Raw genomic sequence first — 20,490 nt, 5'->3', positions numbered from 1 at the left:
TGATGGCTGCTCCTCCAGGGATCCTGCATAGGGTTCCGGCCCCGCCCTGCAGCAGTGGGCGCTGGACACAGCCAGGAATCTCTGAGAGGCCTGACTTTCTCGTCCAGAAGGCCAAAGTTGGCGGGAGTTGGGGGGTACAGAATCAGAGCACACAGTAGGTTGTCTGCCCAGATTGCACCTATCTCCCCCTGGAGGCAGGGGGTGCTGCGGGGGGCTCGGTCCCTATGGACACAATAGATCAGTAACAGGGGATGAATAACGGGCTGTTTTGGAGGATTGCAGAATCCAAAGCTCCATGGAACCCGCTGTCCAAGTCCTTTGCCCTATAACCAGCCACTTTTCCTGAGCAAGCCTGTTTCCTCATCCATAAAATGGGGATAGTGAGCTCAGTCTTAGACCGGCCTATCACTGCCTGCCCTGCCAGGAGCTCCAACCCCCTGTCTCACGACCCTTGGTCATGCTGATTTTCCTGCCCAGGACCCCTGACCCATCAGAATATTTTCAGAGGATAAACCAGAAGATTCAGGCAGGAGGCAGAGCCTGGCAGTGCTCTAGTGAACCACTGCCGAATTCCCAGAGCCAGGAGTTAGGACTGAGCCCCGGACAGGGGTGGGAGGGGCTTGCTTGCAGAGGCCCCCACGCAGGGGCCCAGAAGCCTTGGCCAGTCCTAGTTCCCATGAGACCAGCTCTACATCCGGCCCTGGGGTTCTCTAAACACCCCCTGCCATCATTCCAGGTCCTTCCTCTGGGACTGAACTTGAGACATCCTGTGTTTGGTTCCCAGAACCCAGCCCTCCCTGAAGCTCCGCAGCTTCCCACCTCATAGCCCTTGGCTCTTAGTTATCAAGCTCCAGTAGGTGGATGACATTTATTGGGTGCCTGTGGAGTGCCCAGCGCTGTACAAGGCACTGGGGCTGGAGCGGGACTGGGAGGACACACAGAAAGGGGAAGGGAGGCTGCCCACCAGCAAGAGGCTTGCGGGGGGAGGGCAGAGGTGGGGAAGGCCCAGGGAGACACCTGGGCTGTATCTGGAGCGTCTGAAATCCCAGCATCCCGGATTTCCACCTTCCAGCCATCATGTCCCTTTGTGGTCCTCGCGGAGAGATCCGCTAGGGTCTTTCTTCCCCCACTGGCTAGTTCCTTCCCTGGGAGTGGCCCCGGAGGCTGGCCTCACCCAGACCTCTGACTCCAAGAGCGCTGAGGGCCAGAAGCCTCGGCCTTGGCACTTGTCCCCAGGCTGCCACAAGACCACAAACTTGGTGACCACCTACACTGTGGCTGCCCTGGTTCCAGCGGGTCACCGCCCTGTGGCTGCCTGGGTCGCGCACGCCCCCTTGTGGTGGTCGCCGGCACATTCTTTGCTCATTTGCTGCCTACTTGGGGCCTCCCTTGGGGGTCTGTTGGGCCTTGGGGGTTGATTTGTTGGTGGCTTAGAACACAGGGCGTAGTTGGGATCTGAATCCTGGTTTGGGTGCCCCTAACGGCCTGCTGTGTGGAATCTCAGGAGTCACCATTCCAAACTTCAGTGGGTAATAAGCCAGACCGTCTCCCCTAAAGCCCTCGGGAGGGACCCCAAAGAGGTAAGTGCAGAGAAAAATCGGTTTCCCAGTCCTCAGTCTGTTTCAGAAGCCCGTCTCGCCTGCCAGTTCCCCTCAGCACGCCTGGGAGGAAGGACCGCTCATCTTGTGGAAAGACTGGGATGTGGCTGCTCCCTTGGCCGGACGTGACCTCTAGGATGTCCCCTGGGCTGTCTGGAGACCCTCTCCCTTCGGTGAGTGGAGAGAACAGACCCTTGGACGGGTTTGTGTGTGTGTGTGTTGAGCACGGTTTGCTAACACCCAACCTCCTTCCCTCTCCTCTCCCCCAGTCTGAGGGTCTACTTTGCAGCAAAACCATCCTTTTTTTTTTTTTTTTTTCCAGCCCGGATTCCCTGGCCAGGGATCAGATCTGAGCCTTAGTTGTGACCTAAGCCACAGCTGCAGAAATGCCGGATCCTTAACCCACTGTGCCAGGCTGGGGATCGAACCTGCGTCCCGGCACCCCCAAGACGCTGCCAATCCTGTTGCACCACAGTGGGAATTCCACTGTGACTCCTGGAAGACTTCTGGGAGAGGGCAGGGAGGCAGCAGCAGCACCCCCATCTTCCAGGTGAGGACACTGAGGTTTGGAGGTGCTCATTCTCCAGGGAGCCTGGGCAGGACTGGGCCCTGAGTCCTTGCTGCTTCCCTGAATCCCCTTGAGGCCCAGGAGTGGGGGGGCCTCTCAGGGCCCTGAAGCCCCCAGCCTGGAGGGGCTGCCAAGGCTGTGTCCCTCCCCTGCTGCCAGGGTTGGGCACACTCACCGCTGAGGGCTGGCTGGCCTCCAGCTGTGGGGGAATGAGAGGCAAAGGGCCCTGGGCCCTTGGTCTGGGGCCCCCAAAACCCCCTCAGCTTTACCCCGGGCCCCAGACGTGGCAGCGCAGGCCCTGCCCAGCTGGTGTGATCACGGTGCTGGGGAGTCAGAGGTGGCGGCAGACACGGGAGCTGCCTGGGGTGGGGAAGGCTGAGGGGGCTGACGGCTCTCAAAGGCCTTCCCAGCGGGCTCAGAGTTTTCTGCCCCAAGCGGCCTTTCTGTCCACTCCCAGCTACTCCTCTGCTACCAGGCTTCCCTCAGCCTCTCGTCCCCGTGGCTGAGCGGGGTCCTCCCTGGCCTGGCGCCCGGCCCCCTCGGCCACTGTCTCAGACTCTCCCCCGCTGTCCCTAGGGCTGGCTTTGACCTCGGTGTCCCCGTCTCGCCCTTTCTCTTCCTCTCTGCCCCCTGCCTCTGGCCCCTCACTGCCCTCCTCTGCTGCAGCCCCAGGGGAGGCCCCCTGGGTCTCAGGCCGCTCTGCCCGGCGGTAGACGAGGTAGCCGGCTGTGGGCAGCCGGTGGGCCAGGGCTCCGGGGGGCAGGCGGTGGTAGTCCTGCCCCTTGTACAGGAAGAGGCTGAAAGTGTCGGGCTGGGTCACTCGGAACTTGGTGGCACAGAGTTTGTTGAGCGTGGCAATGGAGGCCCCTGGGGGCACAGCCAGGGTCTTGGAGGTACAGCCACTGCTGGGGTCCTGATAGGCTACTCGGAGGAGGTGCTGTGTCAGGAAAGAAGCAAAAACAAGAACTCAACCCTGCCTGGTACAAAGCCGGCTGCAAAGCTAAGGTGAAGGTGCAGGCTTTGCAGGATCAGGGGTGGGGCGGGCTATGATCTAGTGGTAGAAGCAGTGGCGAAAGCTTTCTGGTTAGAGTGAGCTCTGAGGGGGGCTTGAGGCCAGCAGGGGACATGCTTGGGCTAGTGGGTCACTGCTGAAGGCTGGAAGGATAGCAGTTTCCCCAGAGGGAACAGTCATACTCAGAGCTTACTCTGTGCGGTAAGCGCTTGCCCTGAATTATCTAGTTCACCAACCCCAGAACAGCAAACCAAGGAGGTAGGTACTATTACCCTATTTTATAGACGAGAAAATTGAGGCACAAAGAGGTTATATAACCTGCCCAGGCTCTCATAGCCAGAAAGCAGCAGAGCCAGCATTTGGATCCCAGATCTGGCTACAAAATCTGGACTCTTAACCAGGGCTAGGAAGGGTCCTTGGGGTGGGTGGAAGGAGGGTGAAAGGCCGAGATGGTATCAGGCTCTGAGGATCCTGAACCTGAGCCCAGCTGGGAGGGCGAGGGGGATGTGGGCTGGAAGCCAGGCTCTGGAGCTTGAGCCTGCCTGGGTCCCCTTCCTTCTGCACGTCATGTCTCAGTTTCCTCGTCTGTGAAATAGGATAATATTGATCCCACTTCAGAGCTTCCGAGCCCCCGGAGCACTGCGCACAGCGCCGGCTGGTGGAACACACCCTCCAGAAAGGCTGGCCTGGGCATGTGTTCCACATGGGGTGCTGCTTCTGTTCCCCTGCTGGGTCTCACTGGGCAAAGGCCGGGCCTGTGCCAGATGGCGCCAGATGCCCCTGGCTGGCCAGTGTGGGTGGACTTCTCTTACCTGGAAGCTGTGGGTAGCGGGCAGGCAGCGCTGCTCCCAGAGGCTTAGGGAGCGCTGCAGCTCCTGCGCGGGGCTCAGGGGGAGGGTGTGGGCCTGGTCCAGGCCACTCAACAGGGCCAGACTGGCTGAGAGGCTGGTCAGGTAGTAGCCGCCTGGGACACGAGGGGAGGAACGAGTGTGAGTGACCTGCCCCGCCCCCCCTGCCACCCTTGCTAAGGCGCCCCAGCCCCACCCAGATGGGAGGTGGTGGGTGGGGTTCCTCACCCTCTCCGGTGAGCAGGGCAGGCTCCAGCAACTCTGACATGTACTCAGCCTCCAGCAGCAGCTCAGGAAGGTCACACTGGGCCAGGACAAGGCTTAGCAGTGGGAGGAACTCATCAGCCCCAGCTCCCTCCCCTGTGGGGGTGGGGGAAGAGAAAGCTCAGGCTCCTGTGGGGCCTCAGGGTCAGAATCCACTACTTTCTTAGACAACCACCCACCCCTCTGCCTGCCAGACCTTGGGCAACGTGGAAACCATGGCAACCAGGGGCAGGGCCTGGGGAGCGGACGCTCTGCTTTCTGAGCCACAGTTTTACCATCTGTGAAATAAAAGGACTGGACCCATTTTTTTCCCTCCTGGCTGTGCTGTTTCTGGAGCCTCTGCCTGGTTGGCCTGCCTCTGACTTGGCAGGGGGCCAGTGGGAGGGGATGGGAGGGGGCATACCCGCCTGGGTCCTCAGGGCCGTGTAGAGCAGCTTGCAGGCCTGCAGGAGCCGCTTGACCTGGGCACTGGGTGAGTAGGCTCGAAGCAGCTGCAGCAGCTTCTGGCGCACCTGCTCCACCTCTACCGGGGAGGGCAGGCTTAAGCGAGACCCAAAGGCTCTGGGGCCCTGGGTCCGGGCCAGGCGGAGGCCTTCAGCCAGGCGGCCCAGGGAACCGCTGGTGGAAAGCCGGCGCCGCAACCGAGCCACCAGGATGGGCCGGAGAGGCTTGAGCACGGAGCGATGCAGCGACTTCTCCAGGACACGTTCTGTCGGGGAGTGGCAGGCAGCGGTCAAGGGAACCGGCGGGGGCGGGGCAGAGTCAGGTGTCGGGGCATGGGGGTGGGGATGAAAAAGAGGAGGGATCTTGGTGATGTGGGAGAGCCGGGGAAGAGAGGAGGTGGAAAGAATTTGCTTGCACGGTGGTGAGACGGGCTGGGTTTGTGAAGCAGCGGAAGAGACTGAGAGAGGGTGGCACTGTGGAGGAGCAGCAAGAGCAGAATGGGAACAGCTAGAGTTATGCAGAGCCAGCCCGGACCAGCGGAGCCCTAGGCCGGATCTTACCCAGTCTTTCTGGCGGCAGCAGCTTCTCAGGGCCCAGCTCTGCACTCAGCATGGCCCGGGCCCGGCTTAGCGCCTCTCGGATACCCTGCAGCTCCTGGGGCTCGGGGCTGGCCCGCACCTGGGTCAGCAGGTCCTGCACCAGCTGGCCCACGGCTGTGTGTCGGTCCTGCATCAGCGCGGCAGCTGCCCGGCCAACCTGCCGCTCGGGTGCCAGCAGGGAGCAGAAGGCAGCGCTCATGGATCGAAGCAGAGGCCGCCGGCGGCCTAGGCAGGGGGAGGTCGCTGGGCTCCCCTGGGACCCCAGTGCCCCCTCCTCCTCTGAGCTGCTGGGGGAGCCGCAGTCTACCTCCTGGAGGGAGGGCAGTGGTGGGAGGCTGGGGCCGGCGCCCCCTGGCACACGGTACCCCACTGAGCTTTCCCTCCGCAGCAGCTGGCGAGGCGGCAACCTTTCTGTCTGATGGGGGGCTGCTCCTGGCAGCACTGGGACTGGGGGGGGCGGCACAGCCGGTGGAGACAGGGGGCTGGAGGTCTCCGTGGACACACGCACTTTGAAGCTCCTCTTGAATTTCTCCCGCTTGGTGGGGCCCAGGTCCCCTGGGAACAGGGGGTTGAAGAAGCACAAGGCGGCTCCGGTGCCCTGGTCCAGCTCTTGTGGGGACCGTGGCTTCAGCCGGGGCAGCAGTGGGCCCTCGGCTGGGCCCGGTGGAGCCTTGGTGTTGAGGGAGGAGCTCCAGAACTCTAGGAAAGAGAAACTGTTGGGGCCTCAGGGGGTTCAGGGAGGGGGCCCAACCGAGGGAAAGGCACGGGCTTCAGGCTCGTGCCCATATGCCTTCCCTTTCCCTCTTGGCCTCAACTTGTCCAGCTGTGCAACGGGTCGCAGAGGTCCCCTTACCGACGCCCAGATGGGAGATGGCTTCCAGTTCCTTGTGGGTGGCTGCCAGGTGGATGGCTCTGGGGAGCTGGAGCGGGAGGAGAAGAATGTCCCTGAGGCCAGAGAGGGGAGCAAAAAGTCAGGAGGGAAGAATGCTCCAGGCTGTGGTCTGGGGGGCGCTGAGAGCGCCTGAGGGCTTGGGGACAGACAGGGTGTCCAAGGGAACAGGGCCCCACAGACAGCAGGCACCCTGCGGGCAGGCTCACCGGGTGTGGCAGTAGGCACAGATGAGCTGGACCAGGTCCGGGAACACCAGCTCTGAGCCCTCCAAAGAGATGCCTGAGAGATGGGAAATGAGGTCCGTTCCCTGGGGACCCCACCCCCACCCCACTGTGCCCTGCCCTGCTGGCTGCCAGCCCCTTCCCGCCAAGCCATTCATTCCCTCTCACCCCCAGGGCCTTCTTGGATGCAGTGGCTGGAAACGAAGGAGGGGCCACTGGCTTCAGGCAGCCGCACGCACAGGGCTTGGCACTGGCGAGTGTTAGATTTCCGCACCAGGAAGGTCTGCGAGTGGACAGGGGGTGGGGGCTCAGGACCTCTCTGTCCAGACCCTCCCGTCCCACCCTTAGCCACCAGGCCCCGGGTGATGGGGAAGCACTCACCCCCGGGGGCTCCGTCCTCAGCACGTGCAGTGCGGCCGCAGCGTTGGCCCGCAGTTGCAGCCACACGGGCCGGGTGAGCAGCAGGCGCTCCCGCAGGCTCACGGTGCGCCCCGGCTGCTGGGGCCCTCCTGCCTGTGCCCCGCCGGCATCAGGCACATCGTACAGCGGGGCCTGGGCCGGCCTGGGGGCGGACACCAGACCTGAGCAGGGGGCCAGGGGCTGGGTGCGACCCTTGGTGAACCCTCTCCCCCTCCTTTGCCCCGACCTGCTCTGCAGCCCCTCCCAGCCCTCTTGGGCTGCCCTCCCAACTTTACTAACTTTCCTCTCTCCAGGTGCCCAGGCGCAAAGCTGGTCGGGTTGGGGGTTCCCAGAAGGCCTGCTCCTGGCTCCCCCGTGGTTTCCATGGCGGGGAGCTCCTTCAGTCGGTTTCTCCCGGGACTCAGGAAGAGAATCCAGCCCCCAAGGCAGGAGCTCGCACATTCCCAGTGGTGAGTAACACTTCCTGAGGGCGGTTCGCCCTGCCACACCCGCCAGTTAACTCTTGTGTGTCCACTCAGCCCGGGCAGTGCCTGCTTCCCCTGTTCTGGGCTCAGCCTCCGGGGGCAGGAATCCTCTGCCTGCAAAGTGGCCCTCCAAGGGCCCCGACTGTGGGGCTACCACCTCCACATGGTGCATCCTGCAGCCTTGCCAGCCGCCTCCAACCACACAGGTGGGCAGGAAGGGGTTAAGCAGGGCCTGTCTAGGTCCCCGCAGGCCTGGGCCTCGCCTCTGGGGCACCTTGAGGTCCGGGGTCAATTGCTCATCTGTCCATGGCCTTGAGGTCAGCCTTGTGGGAGCGCGCCCCCTACTGGTCACAGATGACTCATTCTTGAGCTTAACTTGGGTTTTGGGATTTCGGGTTGTCATGGAGAAAGGATGATGTGTCTCCATGGAAACCAACCCCTTTGCTTAACTGAGGTTCTGGGGGTGGTTCTAACACTCAGCCCTGAACAGGGGGGAGTCTGGCTGTGAGGTCGTCAGCACATGGTGCTGCTGCTGGCTGCCTCCCACGCGCCCAGGCTCTGCCAGCCTGCCTTGCCAATCTGCCAAGCGACTGGGGCAGGTGCAGACATGATCTGGTCTCCAAGCACCAAGCACCCAGCCCGCTTCCCCACCCAAGGCCACGTGCTCTGCCTCTGCCACATGTTGCTGCAGACTCTGCTCGCCAGCACCAGGCAGTCCAGGGCCCAGCCGCCCACCTCTGGGGCTGGTGTGTGGCGGAACCCCTTCCTCCCAGCCTATACCCCAAGTCAGAGTGGGTAAGCTCCTGCTAGCTAGTAAGAGGAGGTACGGGGACCCCAGAAAAGATGGCTTGTCTCGGGCACTCTCCATGAGAGCCCTGACTCCCTGGCAAGGTTAATCAGACACGTGTGGTCATGTCAGAGTCCCAGGAAAGGTTTTAATTCCAGTCCCTGAAATCCAGGAGGCAGACATCACGAGCAGCCTTGAGAGGACGACCTGGAGAGCCTGCCTTCTCACCTCTGGCAACAGCCAAGACACACAGGCCCCCCAAATACAATTTCTGGCTCAGAGTTCCTGTGAAGCTGGACTCAGCTCACTGACGTCAGTGACTGGGGAGCCGGGTCCCAGGGCAGCAGAAAAGATGTTGCTTTGGCCGCTGCTCTGGCTTAAGACGAGGCGTGTCTTCATCAGAGAGGGCACCGAGGAGGCTGACCTTCTGAAGGGGGAGGAGGTGGGCTGGGTGGGGAGGGGGAGACAGTCTTGCCTGGCGAGGGCAGCCCCAGGCCAAGCTGCACAGGCCCCCAGGAGGAGTCCAAGCCAGTGATGGCTGGAGGGAAGGGCTGAGCAGCAGTGCGGGTGAGCCTCTGGGGCAGATCCTGCGGGGCCTGTCAGCCTGCCTTTCTGCAGCAGGAAATTCAGATCCTGGATTTGGTGCCAGCTGCTCCAAGGGGCCCCCTGCCTGGGAACAGCAGGGTCAAGGTCCTGGGGGTACACAGGACAGGAAAAATCACTGCAGGGGAGGAGACTGAACCAAGGGGGAGGCAGGCACTTCATGTGGGGGACTGAGAGGAGTGGCCTGAGGCCAGCCCAGGAGGGCACAGGCCAGCTCCGCAGCCCCTTTCATGGGCCTCCCTGGTGATCTAGGTCCGCCAGGCCAGCTGCTGGGGCTCAGCATTCTACCCTCCCTATCCAGTTCGGGTGGGGGGGTGGGTGCTGCAGGGGGGGGGTCCATGCCCCAGCCCCATTAACCTAGAGCTTTCCCACCCACACGCTAACTCCCACAATGCCCTCAAACCCAGACTAACTCTCTGACAACGGACAACGGATCTGACAGGCCCCTCCCTGGGGGCTCCTTTCCCGAAGGCTGGGCTGGGGGAGGGGCACTGGGAAGCAGAACAACCCCTGTGGTTCTTACCATCTGATTTTCTCTTCTGAGGGGACACAGCTGCCCTCGCCTGGATGGGTAAGAAGAAACCCCCCCTGAGAGCCTGCCTCTAGCTTGGCAAGCCCCACCCCCACCCCCCATCGGCTGCCTTCCTGCCTTCCCCTCCCTCCCTCCCTCTCTCCCACCCCCATCCAAACCTGCCGCAGCACAAGCAAGGGGCTGCACAGACCAGCAGTTCCCTCAGCCGGGCAGCCTCGGGCAAAATGAGGCCAGTGAGCTCCCAGAAACTCCAGGGAACTGGGCTGAAGGCAGAGTGTGCGGAGGGCAGGCTGAGCAGAGAGCTCCCCAGGGTCTCAGAAGGCCCACACGTGGAGAGCCCGAAGAGACCACAGCCGGTGGCTTCCCCCCCCCGCACCCTGACAGGCAGCATCAGACCCACTTTTTTTTGGTCTTTTTAGGACTGCACCCGTGGCATATGGAAGTTCCCAGGCTAGGGGTTGAATCAGATCTGTAGCCACTGGCCTACGGGTGGAATCCGAGCCGCAGCTACCAGCCTACATCACAGCCACAGCAACGAGGGATCCGAGCTGCGTCTGCGACCTACACAACAGCTCACAGCAATGCCGGATCCTTAACCCACTGAGCAAGGCCAGGGATCAAACCCGCGTCCTCATGGATGCCGGTTGGGTTCGTTAACTGCTGAGCCGCGATGGGAACTCCAGACCCACCTTTTTGATCGCCGTCCAGTCTTCCAGGATGTCGATCTCCTGCAGCATGTACACGATATAAGGGCCTGCAACGGGGTCAAGGAAGCAAGAAGCCTGCTGGAGGAGGCAGGTGATGGGCCTGGCCCGGGAACCCCCGCTTCAGGCGGGGTGGTGCCGTGGACAGGGGCGGGGGGCCGGGGTCAGAGCTCAGCCTCCACGTCCTACCATGGCCACCACCTCTTTCACCCAGTCCATGAGGAGGGGGCTCTGAGCCCCAACCCTACCACTGTTAGGCTCCCCTCACCCCGTCTAAGGTCAGAAGGCCAAGGCCCATCCCACCCACTCAGGGACCTGCCTCTCGATCCCCTGTCCCCTCACAGGGCCCCTTTCCCCACCTATGAAGGCCTCTACTCTCTTCCACCCAGAAACAACCCTCCTTCGGTCTCACAGCCCCCTCCGGGGACCATCCAACTCTGTCCCTGACGTCCCCACACCATCACCTCCCATTCACCCTCAAGTCCCTGTAGTCCAGAGTCCTCCCTCCCTGCTTGAACCTGGTTCCCATCGCCTGGAGGCCAACGCCCTGAGAATCTGATTGGTGCGCGTACGTGGGGGTGGGTTGGGGTACGCGTAAGAATTCATTCGGCTCTGCGCACAGCAGACCCTGGACTGAGGGAGCCTGGTGCCTAGGGCAGGGCAGGGGTAACTGCTCCCAGACTCGATGCAGGAGCCCCAGGCTACTACAGGGGCACGGAGGAGAGAGAAGCCATAGCCCCTGGCAGGGGAATCAGGAGAGGCTTCAAGGAGGAGGTAACACCTGAGACAAGCCCCGAGCAGACATCCGGACAGAAGCATCAAGAGGAGGGTGCAGAGTCAGCAAAGAGGCGCAGGTAGGAAGGCCTGGGACATGCCTGGGGACGTCATGGGAAAGCCAGAAGGGCCCCAAAGGAGACCTCGTTTAGGAAGTTACAGGGGATCTCTGGACGGATGCTCCTATTTTGCTAAGGTCCACAGAGCCCACGAGAGACCCAGGACCCCACCGAAGTCCCTGACAGCGAGGTCTGCCTGGACACGGCCGCGGGAAACCATAAGGAAGGCTGCTCGGCCTCTCCCGCCCCTGTCCCTCCACCCGCCCTCCTGCCCAGCTCGGGCCAGCCTTGGGGGGACAATACCAGACACGAGAGGGGCCTTCTTCCTCTTGCTGGGCGGCAGGGAGTCCCAGGTCTTCGAGCTGCCTCGGGCGTGCAGCTTGTCATCCCACCACTCTGTGCCCCAGACCAGAGTCAGGATCGGGGTGCTGCTCCCCCTGCCCCCTGCAGCCTGCGACCCTCACGTGGGCCCTCCCCGGGCCCGCCCTTCTTCCCTGGCCGCACAGAGAAGCCCGGGAAAGAGGACGCTGTGCTTTTGGGAGCCTTGGTTTCCTCATCTGTTTCATGGACAGGGATGTGGGGACAACCCCTCCCTCCCCCGTGTCCTGCCTGGACGCAGACACGGGACCAGTCCTCTTGAGCCCCCACTGTGTCCCCCGGGGCTGGGCTGGGCCTGTCCCTGCTGGCTTTCAGTCCCCACAGCGACCACGAGGCAGGTCCTCTAACCAGCCCCCGGTGCAGGTGGGGCAGCCCAGGCCCTGCCTGCGGGCGGCACTGACAGGGCAGAGGGGGCCCCTCGCCTCACCAGAGCTGATGTCCAGGCTCTGGCGGTCCTCCTCCAGCCTCTGGATCCGCTCCTGCAGCTCCCCCTGCAGCGTGTCGTAGAGCAGCAGCTTCTCGCTCTGGAAGAGGCGGAGTGGCTCAGCCAGGCGGGCAGGGGCGCAGCTTCCGTCCCCCCCAGCGCCCGCACCCAGGGGCTGCACGGTCACCTCCAGGTGCTGCCTGGCCCCCTGCAGCTCGCACTCGTACTTGTTCCTGATCACGTCCAGGCAGAAGCCCTTGTAGATCCCTGCGGAGGCCGAGGGGAGGCCCTGCCTGACTAAAGGGCAGCCGGGAGCCGGGCGAGGCAGGGGCAGGATGAGGGAGGAAGGGGGCAGAGAGCCGTGGGCTCCGGTAGGGGGACAGCCCACAGACCTGCCACCTGAATTCGAATCTTGAGGCTCCGCTGCAGCCCCCCGAGAGGCTCTGTGTACTCGGGCGCCCGCTCAGCTCCCACCTCCTCCAGCCGCACCCGCAGCTGACTCAGCCGTTCCCTGAACAACCTGGGAGGTAAAAGGCAGCCGTGCACCCCTGTGCTCAGCCGTCAAATGTGTGCGGGCCGCCGCACAGGCCCCAGGCCCGCGGACTCCCGGAAGGCCAGCCCCAGGGTCCCCACACTCACTTCTCCTTCAGCTCCGAGAACTGCTTCTCCAGGTCCAGCATCTCATTGACGCACTCGCTGCGGCGGCGCTCGTAGTCCTCATCGTCCATCTCTGGGACAGGAGGCCAGTCAGGGCTGGCTGGGGCCGGGGCCGGGGCCGGGGGCGGCAGGGCCGGCTTGCGGGTCTCACCTGAGCTCTCCTCCTCGGACTCGGTCGGGCTGCCGCTCCGTTCCTCCTCGCTCTCTTCCTCCTCCCCGTTCATCTCAGCAGCCGAGTCGCCCTCTGCTTCCATCTCCTCTGCGTCTTTGCTCGGAGGCTGGACAGGCATCTGGGCTCTGGGAGTAGCGGTGGAGCCAGTACTTGCCACTACCCACAGCTCTGCCCGAATGTGGCTACTCCAGGAGTGGCCTAACTGCAGGCGGGGGACCACTGGGGAAGGCACGAGACTCACCACATCCTGTGCGTGCCCACGCTCGGTGGAGCAGGTGCAAGCAGCCCTGGCCGCACATCTCCCAGGAGCCCGGGAGCCATGGGCATGCCCGTATGCCCTTGGACACTGTCGGTGATCCCAGGCCTGGGAACACCAGCCAAGACGATGACCCGTCAGCTGGGAAAGGCCAAGGGTGGGCTCCCCACTGCCTACCGGACTGGGCCCAAACCTTTTCTTTTTCTTTTTTTTTGCTTTTTAGGGCCACAGGTGCGACATATAGAGGTTCCCAGGCTAGGGGTCGAATCAAAGCTACAGCTGCCGGCCTACACCACAGCCACAACAATGCCAGATCCGAGCCGTCTGTGACCTACACCATAGCTCACAGCAATGCCAGATCCTTAACCCACTGAACGAGGCCAGGGAGTGAACCCACATCCTCATGGAGACTCGTCAGGTTTGTTACTGCTGAGCCACAATGGGAACTCCTGGGCCCAAACTTCTGATCCGGGCTTCCAAGGCCCTGCACAGACTGGACTTGAATCACCGGTCCAGCTCCTTCACCCCACCATCTGCTGGCCAGTTCTCAAATATACCACGCACTTCCCCACCAGCCCTAACGCCCACGGCGCTATTCTTTCTTTCTTTTTTTCTTTTTTTTGGTCTTTTTAGAGCCATATTCGCAGCATATGGAGATTCCCAGGCCAGGGGTCCAATTGGAGCTGTAGACGTTGGCCTACACCACAGCTACAGCAACGCCAGATCCAAGCTGCGTCTGCGACCTACACCACAGCTCACGGCAATGCTGGATCCTTAACCCACTGAGCGAGACCAGGGATTGAACCCGAAACCTCATGGTTCCCAGTCAGATTCCTTTCTGCTGCGCCACGACGGGAACTCCTGTGCTATTCTTCTGCCTACACCGCCCTCCACTTCTCTTCCTGAGAACACTCTACGATGCTTGTGTTCTCACTGGGCTCAAATCCTATCTCCTGCTTCCTTCATGATCTCATGTCCTCAGTGCTGCCCTCTCCCTTATGCATCTTCAACTCTCGCTCCTGACAGCTCCTCCCAGAGAACGTCAGACGTGCTCAGGTATCTACCACCAGAGAGAGAAAGCAGAAACACAAAACCTCACCCCACCCCACTGCTCGCCGTTTTCCACCTCATGGCTACTTTTCAAGGCCTTGTGGACACTTGCTATTCCTACTCGCCCACCTCCCACTTGTTCTGTTCCTGTATCATCACTCTCAGCTGAAGCCCATCCTGTAGAGTTAACTGACGAACTCCTCGTACCTAATGCCAGTATTTTTTGGTGCTTATCTTAGGTTGACTTCTCAGCAAACTGAACAGTCTTAAGCATTCCTTCTTTTAGTCACTCATTTAATATTTACTGAAGATCTAATACATGCTAGGTAGCAGCAGACACTATGGTAGGAGCTGGGCACAGGTGCGACAGTCTCTGACCTCAAGGAGTTTACAAGTTCCTGGGACAGAAAGGCTAAGAAACAGACTGTTGCTGTGGGGTGAGAAGAGTTAAGACCAGGGGCTTACGGGAGAGGCATCTAACTGGGACCTGGAGCCTGCTGCAGCAGTGAGGGCCTGCAGAGGAAGATGGGCCAGACAGATGAGCTGAGCTGGTCAAGAGAGGGTGCATTCTAAGTAGAGTGAGTAGCAGGTGCAAACACCCCAAGAGGAGAGAAGGGGGCAGGGCTGGGGGTCCATGGGTCTAAGCCTCACAGAGAAATGTGGGCTGCAGAGATCTGGTCATCACATCGTGAGTTCTTCAGGCCTTGGGAGAGGGTGCAACCAGCAAGGCAGAATGTGTGGAGTGAGAAGGAGTTCATGATGGAACTTCTAGGGTCATCAAAGGGGCAGATGACAAGATGCCAGGAAAGGAGAAGGAAATTAGCAAGAGACAGAGGAGGAAAAAGTCAGAGTATAGGGGGAGAGAGAGAATTTCAGAATGAAGGAGATGAGACAGTGCCAAATGCTGCCAAAAGATCGCCCAAGAGGAAGACTAAACAGTCTCAATAGATCATTTCTGACTAAAGGGGTTTCTACTTCACCGGATGTTTTCCTCTGGGTACTTTGTAGTCCTTCAGATCCGCGTAGATGCCCCTCCTTATTTATTTCCACGTCTGTTGCCCATCCTCATGCCTGTCTGTGAGCCTCCCCAGGGCAGGGCTGCACACGCGCTTTACCCACCCCGCGCAGTACTGACTCACTAGACCACTGGAGGATTTGCGAATGCAAATTAAACAAAACACATTTTTGCAGGGCAGGAAATGGCTTTCTTAGTAGCCCCTGGTCCCTACAGTGGTAGCAAACCCAAAGTGTTTTGTCACCTTTCCTTGACATCAGTTTGAGTAAACTGACTGGCCTAGAGGGCCGTTTCAAAGCATTCCTCAAGGATTTCACAAATGATCTGAACCTGAGCTGAAAACCTCGGTTCTCCAAATCAGCCTCCTCTTTCCCTTTTTCAAGCCTCAGTTCCTGGAGTTCCCAAACTTTGCAATTTCTCTTCACTGTTAAATATATTTTAACAACTCGGGGTAAGTCCCACCTTTCTGGACCAGAGAGGGCGGGGCTTGGGGGGAGGTCTCTCTCCACCAGTCTCTGGGTCTACTGAGAGAGCCAAATTAAATCACATCCTCCCCACTTTAGCCCGGGTACAAAATGAGGATAACCATCACTACTCTGGGTGTTGTAAAGATGGCAAGAGGTAAGGGATCGAAAAGCAAACTATAAGGTGCTGTGCACATGCAATTTATCTTTTCAGAAAGCGAGCATGTCAAGGGCACGCCTCGTAGGAAGGAAGATTCTTCCCCACCCTCGAAGAAGCCGACCCAGTCCCTCCACGGCGCACCCAGAGCCTCGCGCCCCGCTCCATCTCCGTACGCGGCGGAGCGGGCGGGAGAGTCACTGGCTCCTCGGTCCCGCGGCCCCAGCTCGCGTCCGGGCGGTTAAGTCTCGCTACCGCCCTGGATATTGGGCAGGCTCCGACTGCCTGTCCGAAAGGGCAAACCAGGCGCCAGGGTTGGCGTTACGCACCCGTAGGTAGTGGCGCTTCCAGCCTCACGTCTTAGATTCCCCAAGAGGTGCCGGAGGTTATCGGTACTGGCTGCCGCTGTGGGGGTCCCGGAAGCGCCGCACCGGTCCCTCTTCTCCGGGGGCGGGGCCTACCCGCGCTTTCCGCATGCGTCATCAGGAGGCGCCCATCGGAGTGCTCACAATTGGATAGCTGGGGCGAGGCATGCTGGGATACCGCGGGACGGTTTCCATGGCAACGGACCGACATTCACACAGGCTTTCAGCATGCAGGAAAGGCCCTTGTGCCTTCCTAGCTTTGCAGCCCTCGCGTCTGGGTCCACAGTCACCTCCCGGCGGCGCGAAAGGGGAGAACCTGCGACCCGCGGCCCCCACCCCCGCCCGGTTCCGGAGAGTAATGGAGCCAGCTGTAGGTGTGAACACTCATTTATTTACACATTGTAGTCGGTAGGCAAATCACCCAGCCCAGGCTATTCAAGGGTACAGATCTCAGACGCACAGAACCTGCAGATCCTTCCCTTCTCTAGAGCCCCCGGGACGGAGGCCTAAGACACCAGGAAGTTTCGGCTTCTGCCCAAAAGCTAAGAACTAAATTCAACGCCTTCATCTGATTTCTTTCCAAAAAGCCCATTTTGTTAACTACTCAGACTTCTCAGCTCTGCCCCCATTCATACTTTTTGCTCTCCTACTGCTCACCCACCCAAGATTGTTAATAATAATAACAATAATAATAACAACAATAATAATACTGTAATAATATTAATAATACTTCACATTTGTACGAAGCTTACAGAATGTTTTCACATATAGCATCTCATCTGAGCCTCCCAGCAGTTCTGTGAGGTAGGTATTCTCACCTCCCTTTTACAGACGGGGTAACTGAGGCTCAGAGAGAGAACGGGATTTGCTCAAGGCCACACAGCTAGTTAGTGGTTAAGCTAGGACTTGATCCCAGCACCCCATATTCAAGTCCAGTGTTCAAACACCACAGCTACCACTGTAAAGTGGAGTGACGTTTCTTACCCCAGTCAGGCCTGAGGGGCGGCCTAAGGAGGGAGGAGGCTGAGACTTCTCAGACTAGGGGAAGGAAGGGCTCAGCAGTGACGTGGGGAGTCGGGGTACTTGGCCTTCAACTCCTGCTTGAACTGACGGTAAAGGATCTTATTGTGCTGATTTTCGGCCTCCTTTTGGGGGTGGAATTTCAAAGCTTCTTTGAAGCCTTTATGAACCAGGAAACCTTCGTTCAGCACCTCAAAATCGAATCCTGCCACGTGCAACTCACAAGCCTGTGGAGGGAGAAATAGGTCAGCAAAGTTTGATGAGGTTCCCAGGCCAGAGACGGACATCACTGCTCACTCCAGCATGCCCATTCCTCTGGAGGCATCCTGGATCTTTCAGCCATCCAGCCACCTCCTAAACTATGATCCCTCCTGCCTCACTGGCTCCTTTCCATCCAGGGCCACCCACAGCTCCCTGATTTCACCATCCCTCCTGCCCCATTTCCCTTGCCCTCTCCCTTATGAGCACCTGGCTGATGCGATTGAAGCCATACTGCCGAAAGCGCTCGTCGAAAGTGGGCACCTTGCCTCCGGCCACGTAGAATGGCTCCCAGGGGTCCTGCCAGGGCACCACATAGGAAGGCCTCAGCAAGGTCTCTTCTGGCAGGTTGACCCAGCGGGAGTAGTTGGTGGGCGCTTGGCAGGGCGTGCACAGCCCATAATAGAAAGGCCGCACCTCGCCCACCTGGTAGAGCTGCAGCAGCTCGTTTTTGTTAGTGGGCATGCGGCGAGCTCGACGGATCTCAAAGGCGGGCACCACCAGCGCTGTGCCCGCCCACTGCTTGCTCTGATCCAGCATTTCCCGCAGGCCTCTCCACAGCCCCTCGCTGGGCACCATGTCCACGTCGATTACCAGGGCATAGTTGGCCCCCTCACGAGCCAGATTCCTCAACAGGTTATTGGGGTAGGAGACATTGGTGCCCAGTGCATAATTGATCCCGGGCTGGGCTACCCTGGCTAGTTTGTCAAAGACCTCCTGGCAGGACCGCAACAGGGCAAACTCTCCTGGCTCCCGAGGATCGGGCACGGCGGCCTCATAGCGTGAGGGGCACACCAGGTGCATGGCGACCCTGGCGCGCATATCGGGGCAGTGGCTGCTCAGCGCATAGGTCAGCACCGTGGCCAGCTGCGCCTCCTCCTTGGTGGCCGCGAACACCGACACGGAGAGCGGGCCCTCCCAACGCTCCAACAGGCCCGATAGATGCAGCAGGTTGTCCACACTGGCGTGCGTCGCCAGGATCACATCGTTGGGGTCCATGGTGGTCTTCAGTAGGCCCCTGTAGACGCGGTAGTCACCGCTAGCGTCCAGGACGCCTCCGGAGGCCAGCGCGGTGCGGAGCTGCGCCTTGACTTGGTCCACCGACCGCGGGGACGGGGGGAAGAACTCGAAATATTGGTCTTGCTCCTCCTGCCCATGCAGCCCGGACAGCAGCGACAGGTAGAGCAGCTGCAGCATCGCTACCAGCATTAGCGCGGCCAGCAGCAGCTGGTAGAAAGCGCACCGGATGGCGTACGACATCTGCATGGCTTGCGGGGCTCGGGGCGCGCAGCAGGGACCACCGGGCCGCAACCTCTGCCAGCCGCCGCAAGCCCGGATTTACCGCAGCCTCCCGAGCGGAGCCGAAACGAGCCGAGGCGAGCCGAGCCCCGCACGCAGCCCCGCCCGCCCGCCCGCGTAGGCCTCCGGGGCGCCAGCTCGCCCCCTGCGCGCCGGGAGGAGCTACTGCATCCTCCGCCCGCGCCCCGCGCTTTTGCAGAGAGGCTGGGAGCCGGCTGCCGCCGCGCATGTTGGGTTCTCGGGGTCTCGCACCCGCTCCCTCCGGGTCAGTGCAGGACCTCCTGGACCAAGCTTGTTTCGAAAGCTTGGCGCGCTCATCCCCCGACTCAGGAAGGGGAAACGCAAAGTTCCGCTGCAACGTGGTGAAGGATGGCGCGGCTTCTCGGCTGCGGCAGGCGGAAAGGAACACAGAAAACCCCTTTCTTTCCCTCCTCTAGGTCTTACGAGATGTGCCCTGAGGGGCGACTGAAAGGGTGCCTGAAGGTGTGGAGATGAGAGATAAGGGAATGTGGAAAGGAGCGCCCTACGTGAGACGAGGTGGCCGAGTGGTTAAGGCGATGGACTGCTAATCCATTGTGCTTTGCACGCGTGGGTTCGAATCCCATCCTCGTCGGTTGGCGTTTTACGCTGGAGATAATTCTTAATTTTCCACATCGTGCCTGTTTGGAGCAGCAGGTTGAAGAGAACTAAACTGTAGGTGGCACGCAATTCGGCCCTAACTCTTCAATCTTTGTTCACCGTACCTCTCTGATTATCTCCCACACGAGGTAGCAGAACCTTCTCAGCGGAGGTCGGAGCGTGCTTTTCCTTCACCCTAGAAAGAGGGCCCAGGGTTCAGTGGTACCCAAAAGGCCAGAATCAGAATTCTAACCAATGCCAGATCGGGGACCAATATATTAGAACTAGAGAAACCCCTTGGAGAAGCTGCCTTCCCTGTCTAAAGCAGTGGAACTTGGTCTTGGCGGTAGTGGTGATGTTTGATCACTTAAATTATTAATCTTTTCAGCGAATTTATTTCTCCTTTCCCCAGCACTTCGCCCAGGGTGGAGACCTTGCATGTATCCACACACCTGCCTCACACACACACACACACACACACACACACACACACTCTTAAGCAGAAAGCTTCAAATATCCTAACACCAGCCAATGTACACAGAAGGTGCCTAATAAGTGTTTGTGGAATGATTGATGCAGGGGCTCTTTAAAAGAGAGGCTGGGGTGGGTGCGAAGGGCAGGTACTGTGTCATAACAGTTGCCGCCTCAATCTTGGGAAGGTGCTCTGGGGGCCCTCAAATGTCAGGATAAGGTATTTGCCTGCTGCTCCACAGGCAGTTGAGTTGCCTGCTGCTCAACGAGGTTAAGCGGAATTGTAGAGTGACCAGGAGACCTCTCTTCTGCAGCCCTAGCTTGTGGAATCTGATGCTATAACCAGGTAGATAGTGTCAAAATTAAATTGCATTGCAAGATATTTAGCCGGTGTCAGAGAATTGCTTGGTTTTGGGAGAAAAAACACCCCAGGCCTCAGAATTGGTGTTAAAATTGTATGTATAGAAATAAAACTGAATTTTGGTGTATTGTTCTTGAATCCTGCGACTTAGCCAAATTCATTTATTAGCTTTGTGTGTGTGTATTCTTTAGAATTTTCTGTATGTGTTTATATCATTTGTGATCACAGATTTTTTTTTCTTTTTTCTTTTTTTAGCACCGCTCCTGTGGCATACGAAGTTCGCAGGCTAAGGGTCAAATCACAGCCGTAGACGCCGGCCTACCGATAGCCATGCCAGATCTGAGCAGCGTCTGGGGACCTACACCACAGCTCACACAAGGCCGGATCCTTTAACCCACTGAGCAGATCCAGGGATTGAACCTGCATCCTCATGGATACCACTCAGGTTCATTACCACTGAGCCACAATGGAAACTCTTTACTTCTTTTTTTTAAAATAAATTTTATTGGAGTATAGTTGACTTACAATGTTGTATTAGTTTCAGGTGTACAGCAAAGTGAGTCAGTTACACCTATGCATATATCTGGTTCTTTTTTCCCCATATCGGTTATTATGGACTACTAAGTAGATTTCCCTGTGCTATGCAATAGGTCCTTGTTAGTTATCTATTATATAGAGAGAGATAGTTTCACTGATTTGGGTGCCTTTTATATCTCTTTCTTGCCAGAGGTGCTCC

The 20,490-nt window shown here is 59.5% G+C and overlaps 3 protein-coding genes and 1 non-coding gene across 6 annotated transcripts; 1 reads left to right on the top strand and 3 right to left on the bottom strand.

Moving 5' to 3' along the window:
• Nucleotides 1-854: 854 nt before the first annotated feature.
• RIN1 (Ras and Rab interactor 1) lies at nt 855-7,281 on the bottom strand. Its single transcript, XM_003122498.5, has 10 exons — nt 7,146-7,281; nt 6,828-7,008; nt 6,615-6,729; nt 6,432-6,504; nt 6,187-6,278; nt 5,295-6,032; nt 4,694-4,999; nt 4,255-4,386; nt 3,991-4,142; nt 855-3,103 (listed from the first exon to the last, which is right to left on the bottom strand). The coding sequence occupies exons 1-10, from the start codon at nt 7,229-7,231 to the stop codon at nt 2,624-2,626; spliced, it is 2,355 nt and encodes a 784-aa protein (XP_003122546.3). The 5' UTR covers nt 7,232-7,281; the 3' UTR covers nt 855-2,623.
• Nucleotides 7,282-8,245: 964 nt separating this feature from the next.
• BRMS1 (BRMS1 transcriptional repressor and anoikis regulator) lies at nt 8,246-15,805 on the bottom strand. Of its 3 annotated transcripts, XM_085010739.1 has the most exons (11): nt 15,692-15,805; nt 12,662-12,784; nt 12,400-12,545; nt 12,231-12,321; nt 11,984-12,111; nt 11,779-11,858; nt 11,595-11,691; nt 11,093-11,185; nt 9,942-10,006; nt 9,244-9,283; nt 8,246-8,810 (listed from the first exon to the last, which is right to left on the bottom strand). In XM_085010739.1, the coding sequence occupies exons 3-11, from the start codon at nt 12,536-12,538 to the stop codon at nt 8,803-8,805; spliced, it is 741 nt and encodes a 246-aa protein (XP_084866865.1). In that variant the 5' UTR covers nt 12,539-12,545; nt 12,662-12,784; nt 15,692-15,805; the 3' UTR covers nt 8,246-8,802. The 3 variants fall into 3 exon arrangements, with proteins under 3 accessions (XP_084866865.1, XP_003480720.1, XP_084866866.1); XM_003480672.5 differs by lacking the exon at nt 12,662-12,784; XM_085010740.1 differs by lacking the exons at nt 11,093-11,185; nt 12,662-12,784.
• Nucleotides 15,806-16,698: 893 nt separating this feature from the next.
• B4GAT1 (beta-1,4-glucuronyltransferase 1) lies at nt 16,699-18,325 on the bottom strand. The gene is given in 2 exon segments (NM_001315579.1): nt 16,699-16,974; nt 17,216-18,325. Coding segments are annotated over 2 exon segments (1,248 nt in total). The 5' UTR covers nt 18,272-18,325; the 3' UTR covers nt 16,699-16,782.
• Nucleotides 18,326-18,835: 510 nt separating this feature from the next.
• Nucleotides 18,836-18,917, top strand: TRNAS-GCU (transfer RNA serine (anticodon GCU)). The gene has a single exon. It is a non-coding gene; the product is annotated as a tRNA-Ser (tRNA).
• The last annotated feature ends 1,573 nt before the right edge of the window (nt 18,918-20,490 follow it).

This window comes from Sus scrofa, chromosome 2 (genome assembly GCF_054392235.1).
Source record: "Sus scrofa isolate SSC_HxYL_T2T_F1_AM1 chromosome 2, Sscrofa_HxYL_maternal_Yorkshire_Landrace_v2.0, whole genome shotgun sequence".
NCBI lineage: Eukaryota > Metazoa > Chordata > Mammalia > Artiodactyla > Suidae > Sus > Sus scrofa.
The sequence above is the reverse complement of the archived record's forward strand: the minus strand, read 5'-3'. Positions and strand labels throughout refer to the sequence as shown.

What these genes read in the sequence shown, in the direction of transcription:
- BRMS1 (XM_085010739.1), bottom strand. Translation starts at nt 12,538, where the DNA reads ATGCCTGTCCAGCCTCCGAGCAAAGACGCAGAGGAGATGGAAGCAGAG. An exon ending in TTCTCGGAGCTGAAGGAGAA is followed by an intron (nt 12,112 to 12,230) that starts GTGAGTGTGGGG and finishes TTTACCTCCCAG; the next exon opens with GTTGTTCAGGGAACGGCTGA. An exon ending in GAAGGCCCCTCTCGTGTCTG is followed by an intron (nt 10,007 to 11,092) that starts GTATTGTCCCCC and finishes ACCCCGTTGCAG; the next exon opens with GCCCTTATATCGTGTACATG.
- RIN1 (XM_003122498.5), bottom strand. Translation starts at nt 7,231, where the DNA reads ATGGAAACCACGGGGGAGCCAGGAGCAGGCCTTCTGGGAACCCCCAAC. An exon ending in TGTGCCTACTGCCACACCCG is followed by an intron (nt 6,279 to 6,431) that starts GTGAGCCTGCCC and finishes CTCTGGCCTCAG; the next exon opens with GGACATTCTTCTCCTCCCGC. An exon ending in CATCTCCCATCTGGGCGTCG is followed by an intron (nt 6,033 to 6,186) that starts GTAAGGGGACCT and finishes TCTCTTTCCTAG; the next exon opens with AGTTCTGGAGCTCCTCCCTC.